Raw genomic sequence first — 8,248 nt, 5'->3', positions numbered from 1 at the left:
ACTGCCAAGTCAGTATCGTCCGTCTCGCAAAAATCCCGGCGACTCAAAAGGCTCGCAGTAGAAATAAACTTCACCGGAGTAGATCTGGCGCCTGGACAAACTCCCGGCCCAATCAAAGCAGCAAGCCTAGCGAGGTCAACCCGCGGTCGCATCAGGTCAAAATGAAAGGGAACTGGAGTGCTGCTCCCCCGCAGCCCCGTCAATAAAGAGAAATCTCTGGGCGAGATGGTCATCTCCCCAAAGGAAAGATGGAAGGTATGGGTCGAGTCAACCCACCGCTCGCATAAGGCACGTAGGCCAAAACGATCACACACCCCGTTGGTGCGGGGCAGCGCTGAAATAAAGGGCTCGAAGCCCAACTCGCGCACATGGGCTCTCGCCGCGGCGCCTAGCCTAGCATACCACGAATGAATCTCGGCCGTAGTCCCGGAAATCTCGATGAACTAGAAAGAACAAGACAGGAAAATTTAAATACGATTCCTAAAGCGTACGATTGATGAAAACGCGTTAAGACTAGGTATTCTTTCATTATCTAACCTAGAGACATCTGGTCAATTAGGGCCAACTTTCTATAAAAGTCTCTCCTTTAGGGTCGCTCATGTAAGGTTTAGTTAATTCTTTAGTCCACTCTCGTCCGCATTGACAAGGAGCATAGGTTAAGTTTACCATTCACGTGCATTAGTTAAGTTTTCACTATTCACGTGCATTAGTTAAGTTTTCACTATTCACGTGCATTAGTTAAGTTTTCACTATTCACGTTTTTTACTATTCACATTCACTATTCACGTTTTTTTACTATTCACGTGCACTATCACGTGTTTACTATTCACGTGCATTAGTTAAGTTTTACTATTCACATGCATTAGTTAAGTTTTCACTATTCACGTGCATTAGTTAAGTTGTCACTATTCACGTTTTTACTATTCACGTGCACTATTCACGTTTTTACTATTCACGTTATTTTTACTGTTAGCATGCAGGAATTCGCAGGGTTACTACTCACATGCATATAACGCGCGTTCGTACACAGAAACAAACAAGTGTTACTTGTAAGTGAAGAAATTCATGTTTTCTAGCTAAAGTCCTCTAAGGCAATCTAAAAGTTAGCACGCAAATCATGTTCGGATAGGAATACTAAAGCCTAGCATTTGAATCAAACAAAAGTGAGAAATCACTTACCTCGTGCAGCGTGTCCGGCTCAGATGCGTCTCAGGGTCGTGGAAAGGGTCCACTCTATCCAGGTTCACGTAAACCTCATCCATGCCTCTCGTGCCATCGCATTCATCCAAATCCATCCCGAGGATAATCCAAATCAAAGTCTAGAGAGAGAAAAAAGAGAGAGAATGTGTGGGGTTGAAATGAAACCCCACCACCTTATATAGGAAGAGGGAATGGCATTCCCGTAAATAGTGAAAAAAGTACGATGTGACATAAAGGTAAAAAGTAAATAATTAATTACCAGGTGCACAGACCTCTGATTTGCAGTCCGTTTCAGCCCGCATTTCTCTCAGACAGAAAAATAATCATTAGTCTATATCATTCCAGACCAAAACACGCTCCCATTAAACCTCCGAGACACTAGCTCTAGACAATGGTGTTTTAAAAGAATTCAGAATCGTTAGAAAGAACTTTTCTGCCCTTGAGCCATCTTACCTACGGTTCACGACCGAGGTAGTTTTTTAGCCATCTTACCTACGGTTCACGACCGAGGTAGCTCTTTAGCCATCTTACCTACGGTTCACGACCGAGGTAGCTCTTTAGCCATCTTACCTACGGTTCACGACCGAGGTAGCTTTTTAGCCATATTACCTACGGTTCACGACCGAGGTAGCTCTTTAGCCATCTTACCTACGGTTCACGACCGAGGTAGCTTTTTAGCCATCTTACCTACGATTCACGACCGAGGTAGCTTTTTAGCCATCTTACCTACGGTTCACGACCGAGGTAGCTCTTTAGCCATCTTACCTACGGTTCACGACCGAGGTAGCTCTTTAGCCATCTTACCTACGGTTCACGACCGAGGTAGCTCTTTAGCCATCTTACCTACGGTTCACGATCGAGGTAGCTCTTTAGCCATCTTACCTACGGTTCACGACTGAGGTAGCTTTTTAGCCATCTTACCTACGGTTCACGACCGAGGTAGCTTTTTAGCCATCTTACCTACGGTTCACGACCGAGGTAGCTTTTTAGCCATCTTACCTACGGTTCACGACCGATGTAGCTTTTTAGCCATCTTACCTACGGTTCACGACCGAGGTAGCTTTTTAGCCATCTTACCTACGGTTCACGACCGAGGTAGCTTTTTAGCCATCTTACCTATGGTCCACGACCGAGGTTGCTTTTGAGCCATTCTTACCCATAGTCAACGTACGCTAGATTCCGAGAGAAAAACATCCACCGACGGCCGATTCAGAGGCAAGGCTGGAAAGAATCGACAAACAACACCGGAGCGCGCAGCGCGAAGGTCAGGTATTCTCCCTCCTACTCTTTACGTGTCTTTTACTTTTTATATGTTTTACATTGCATGTGTGCGTTAGCAAAAAAACGTTTTCAAAACACACACATCACTGTCAAAATAGCAAAGTAGGGGCAACTGTAGACACCGAGTCGGAGGACCTGTGACGAAAACCTGAAAACAAGACGGTGGAAGCGATTGATTCCGGAAGTTTCGAAAAAAAATAATAAAATAAATAAGTTACGGTGGGTCGTTGTTGTTGATTGGATGGCTCGTGAATGCTTAGCGGCATGGTGCGAGTACTTAGCGGCGGCCGGCGCGCGTTCGACGACAGTCGGACACCCGCTCGACGACGCAAAGCGCGCGCTCGATGCCCGTCGGACGCACGCATCCAACCAGGAATAGCACGCGCTCGACGTCCGAGCAATGCACGAGCTTGGCAGCGCGAGGTGCGCGCTCGACGTCCGAGCAATGCACGAGCTTGGCAGCGCGAGGTGCGCGCTCGTTGGCCACGGGGCGTGTGCGCCTGGCAGCGCGGAACACACGTTCGGCGGTCACGACGCGTGGACGCCCGACGGCGCGGAACGTGAGCTCGACGGCCGCAGGGGGCGTGCACGCCCGGCGGCACGAGACGCGCCCCGGCGGCCGTTGGGCGAACGCCCAACCGCGTCGGGCGGACGCCCAACGGCAGTTGGGCGCGCGCGCCCAACCTCGCGTTGGGCGCTCGCCCAACGCTGTTGGGATTGTTGGGCGATCGCCCAACAATTGTTGGGCGGTCGCCCAACAATGTTGGGCGGTAGCCCAACGCAAGGTTGGGCGGCCGCCCAACATGCTTTGGGCGGCCGCCCAACCCGCTTGGGCGACGCCCGACTTTACTCGGGCGTCGCCCATTTGTCTGGGGACCCGTTTGCCTATAAAAGGCACGGATCTCCATGCATTGAAAAAAATGGGGATTCTTTGGAGCTTTCTCACTCTAAACATTTTTAGAGAGAGAAAGTCAATTTTTTGGAGAAAATATTTTTTTTTTCCAAAAAATCCAAATTTTCCCAAAGTTAAATTTTTACTAAAAAACACAAAAAACCGGAAAATCACGACTCGTGGAATCAATCGGCTTCGACTGTCAGATACCGAATTTAAGGTATTATCCGAGGACTAAACTCTTTTATTTTATTTAATTTATTTCCTTCTTCTATTTATTTTTATGTTATAGTTTTTATTTATTTAGTTATTCATTTATTTTATCACGTTTTATTTAATTTAGCGTATTTATTTAATTTTTGTCTCGTGTTGAATAAAATTTGGTTTTGTTTTAAAATAAAAAACCTCGTTTTGATATCCCAATACGAACCGTGATCCGATAAAAAGGTAGTTCGGGTATTAAAGACGTTGTAATTATAAGTTGTAATTTAAAGAATTTCCAAATAACGTTTTATAATAAAAACGTCGTTTTAGGAACGTCCGTTATTGACTATGATCCATTTTTGGTAGTTCGGAAATCCAAAACGATTGAATTAGATTTAATTTAAAGCTTTTGAATAAATCTGGAAATAATTGGAGTGCTGCTGTAATTTGCCATTTCTGTCACTAATTGCTGTTTACCGACGGATTTTCCGTCGGTAAATCTGCTGGAATGTAAAAAATGCTGTTTTAGTCCCTCTTTCTCAACTTTTAAGTTTTTGATCCTTGGTATACATATATATAGTTAAGTAATATATACTTTTAAACTATTTTTTAGATATTTGGTACCTATAGTTATTTAGAACGTCTATATATTATTTTTCATTAATTTGATCTATTATAAGTATATGTATATATATATTTCCTTTTTCATTCATTTGAGTTATATTGGATTTTATTTTAAATGTTATTTACTTGAGCTGGATTTTATTTTAAATGTTATTTACTTGAGCATTTTGGAGATAATTAGTAAATATTAGTGGATAAATATATATTATTTTTCACATTTAAAATTACATTAGTTATGTATATATATAGTTTTGGGATATTTGGGCTATATTAGTTATTATTAAATAAAACTATTTTGGTGACAAATGTTATTTTCTTATCTAGGAGTTTTATTTACTATTTTCACATGTTTAAAGTATAAATGTATTATATCTAGTATTTTCATATATGTATTATATAGTCTCTTTTCATTAACTTTTATTTCATATTTCCTTTTTGGATTAAAATGTATATATATATGCTTATATTATTTTCTTTATTCTTTTGGGCCATTTAGGGGTCCATGTTTCAAATGGGCTTTATTTGGGATTGAATTTTGGTTTAAATATGTTTATTATTGTAATTATGACTAGTAGAGAATCCATTAAGGAAAATGGGAAAATAAATCACAAAAAGAGTTTTTAATTTAATCATTTAAACTAATGTTTTTTTTAGAGGCTCCTAATGTAAATAAATAGTGTTTTCTTGACATTTCAAATCGTTTCCCAAAACATCACGCTTTAAAACCTTAGTCCGTTCCAACGACGGATTAAGCGAACCTTGTAATTAAAATCGTTTTCATTATAAATAATAGAGTTTTGAATCGTTTTCTTAAATGATTTGTACAAAATAAATTGACTTGTATGCTTAACCACGTTTTCTTATTAAAGGTTTTTACCTTAATGTTTTCAAACACTTGAGTCGTTCCAACGGCGATTCAGGCGGACTTCATCAAACGGGGTTTTGAAACGTACCTAAATCGTTCCAACGGCGATTAAGGTACGAACCATGTAAATAAACTCGTTTTGGGGAAATGAGTTAGTATAGAATTAACACGCAACACGACATGTAAATCCCGTGGTAAATAAACCATTTCTTTCTTCCTCCCCTCTCTTTGTATGTATATCAAATTGATGTAAATGGGTGATTCTTTACTAAAGTGGCTTTTCAATAATATATGCTCAAAACGGTTTCTAAAAAGAGAAAGAAAAGGTTTCAAATGAATTTTAAACTTAAAGAAGTATACGATTAGTCCGTTATCGCCTAACATGCTGAGTAGGAGGCCGGTGGTTCATAACCGGGCGATGTCGGGGTGCCTAGTAGCCTTTCTCCGGAAAGGAGCTAGCCTTCTCGGCTCATACCTAAGTTTCCTGAACCCACACCGGTCTCCCGCAAGGGATCGGTGTTCATTTTCCCATTCGTGGGTGGCGACTCTTCCATATCTCCGAGCTCCGATCCTGCCGAGCAGCTTGATTCCATGATTGGTTGCTTTCGGCGCCAATCACCGCTTACGTCGCCATGAGGTTGTCCACCCCCCAGTCCGCCCGGGAGATTAGGCCGCGGCACCTCATCTAACAACTATTAAGTTTTTACACGACAATAAATTTAACCGCTTGACATTATCCTTTACAATTTTCATTTTTGTTGTATTTATATTATATATAATCACAATGCAATATATAAATCAGTTAACACGATTATGACATGAGTGTCATTTTTGTTCTATTTATATCATATATAATCATATCCAATATATAATTCAGTTAATACGATTATGTTATGGTAACCCGACAATCCGTTTTGACAGTAATGTTAGATATGCTGAAACCGTCAACAATCGTCTTTTCTATCTAGTTTCATTATCAATTATGTGCTTTTTAGGATGTTTTAGTTCATATGTCATTTTTGCCAATAAGATCTAAATTAAAGCATTGGATTTTGTAGAAGATGCTAAGACATGATCATTTCTCTCTTTAACTTTATGTTATGATGTGGAGAATACTAGAGAGAAATCTTTAGTTTTTCTTTTGACTTCCATGGTTTTGTTGCCATGGCATATATTCTCGTTTGGTTTGTCTACATTTACTGTCAATCGGTTCTAGTCTAGACATTTTAGTCTTATTTGTTATTAGAAGGAAAAGTACACTTATGCAGTATACTTTAAATGATAGGAACAATTTCTAACTGTTTTTAGTGTTGCAATTAAACAAAAGGAACTTATTATCTTCTTATCTAATGTTTTATTGGGAAATATTATCTTCTTATCTAATGTTTTATTGGGAAATATTTTCAAGTAGAACTTATTACCATATAATGATTGGCATGTTTTCCTACAAAAATATTTTTAAGAACAAGTAACGACGTAACAAATGTGGCCTTAGTTTTTCTTTCAAATACAAAATCAGGTATAAATAATGGTTGTATGTTATACAATTGCTTACTTATTTTGTATTGTTCGTGAGGATAAAGAACGTCGCCGACAATGGGCACAGAATAAAATGCCACGACCATCTAAAGTAGATGAAAGTATACAAACTGTAGTAGGAAGTGAAGCAGATCATGAGTCTTTGGGTACTGGGGGGATGCTTCCAAATGAAATTGTTGAACTGCTTGCAGCTCGCGAGAAGTAAGCAATCCTCCCTCTCTCACACCCATGTTTGCACACGCTTCACCTTGTACATTTATAATTTACATATGGTCTTAGATAAAGGGTTTTAACCTAAAAGATTATTCTATCTGCAGAAAAGTTTTCTTATCAGACTCAGAAGGTGAGAAGGTCGAGTCAAGGTCTCGTCCAAGAAAGAAAAAGGCTAAAATCTCAGGGTGAGGCATTGTAAAGAAAACATTTTGAGATGGATTTTGAAACATAATCATTATGGAAAAAGAAAAATAAGTAGTTGAATTATGATTTGCAGGATGGAGACTGTTATTTTAAAGGACATGTCTCCGCCACCGTGCTTACAGAAGTCATTAGAGTTCTTGAAGAAGAAGAAGATGCAGGCTTCAAGATCATCTTCAGTTTTGAACAACTCTAACCAAGCACTTCACCTTATCTCTTTTTCTGGCTTGTTAAGTAAATAAACGTTAAACACAACTTGTCCCTTTTGGCACTGGGTGACACAAAATCAGTACAAGACATGAGACGAAGAAGTATTCATTATCCTTAGTAGCCAACTGCAAACTATGCTGCCTTTGGGTTTATTCTTGGCTGAGTTTGATTCCTTTAGATTAGTGGAAGCACAATTTTGTACAAGATAAATTATATTGAAGTCCCTTATGGGTTGTTTCTTATCTTGAATTTGACAATCTTTAATTCATTATACTTTGAAGAAATAATGTTGAAGAAATAAATATATAGGAGTATAGGGACAACCAACTTTTGTTTCTTGTTTAAATAATTATACTTCCTTGAATAATTTAATCCATATGTCCTATGTCTTTTTATGATTAATCAAAAAAACTTTTATTTCCTTTCCTCCCTTATGTAAAAGGAAGGATGAATGATTGATATGTAGAAGTGTCTATAGGTTCTTTGAATGCTTCATTTGCTAAAAATTTGAGGCCACTAATAGGGTTTGATGGTTGCTTTTTAAAACCTATAATTGGTGGAAAATTATTATGTGTTATAGCTATAGATGGGAATGAGAATTTAGTCCCATTGCCATTAGCATGTGCGGACATAGAATGCAAGGCACCTTGGCAATTGTTCTTACACTTATTGGTTTAAGATTTTGGTACTCTAACTGAAACCAAATGGGTCTTCATGTCTGATCAATAGAAGGTAGCATGTATTCTCATTTAATGTGATATAAATTGTTGAATTTATTGATATACTATTTGAATTTGTTGGTACACTAGTTATTTAAAGTGCCGCTTTATGTTTGGTAGGGGATGGTTGAGGCAATGAATGCAGTGATGCCAGACATCGAGCACAAGTTCTGTGTGAGACATATGTATGATAACTTAAAATTGCAATATGATATGTTGGCTAATATCAGAGAGGTACGTTTACTTTAAACCCTAATAATATAAACTATGGCTTTCTTAGATAAATTTGTTTTTTGGAAC

At 39.0% G+C, this 8,248-nt stretch overlaps 1 protein-coding gene across 1 annotated transcript; it reads left to right on the top strand.

The window, feature by feature from the left end:
- Positions 1-6,594: 6,594 nt before the first annotated feature.
- On the top strand, positions 6,595-7,276 carry LOC136216669 (uncharacterized). The gene is made up of 3 exons (XM_066003216.1): positions 6,595-6,806; positions 6,923-7,003; positions 7,096-7,276. The coding sequence occupies exons 1-3, from the start codon at positions 6,595-6,597 to the stop codon at positions 7,259-7,261; spliced, it is 459 nt and encodes a 152-aa protein (XP_065859288.1). The 3' UTR covers positions 7,262-7,276.
- The last annotated feature ends 972 nt before the right edge of the window (positions 7,277-8,248 follow it).

This window comes from Euphorbia lathyris, chromosome 2 (assembly GCF_963576675.1).
Source record: "Euphorbia lathyris chromosome 2, ddEupLath1.1, whole genome shotgun sequence".
Classification (NCBI taxonomy): domain Eukaryota; kingdom Viridiplantae; phylum Streptophyta; class Magnoliopsida; order Malpighiales; family Euphorbiaceae; genus Euphorbia; species Euphorbia lathyris.
This window is presented reverse-complemented; position numbering and strand designations above follow the sequence as displayed.

Excerpts from the sequence above, each read along its gene's own strand:
- LOC136216669 (XM_066003216.1), top strand. The coding sequence starts at position 6,595 with ATGGTTGTATGTTATACAATTGCTTACTTATTTTGTATTGTTCGTGAG. Across the intron at positions 6,807-6,922 it reads CTGCTTGCAGCTCGCGAGAA|AAAAGTTTTCTTATCAGACT; the intron begins GTAAGCAATCCT and ends TTCTATCTGCAG. Across the intron at positions 7,004-7,095 it reads AAAAAGGCTAAAATCTCAGG|GATGGAGACTGTTATTTTAA; the intron begins GTGAGGCATTGT and ends TATGATTTGCAG.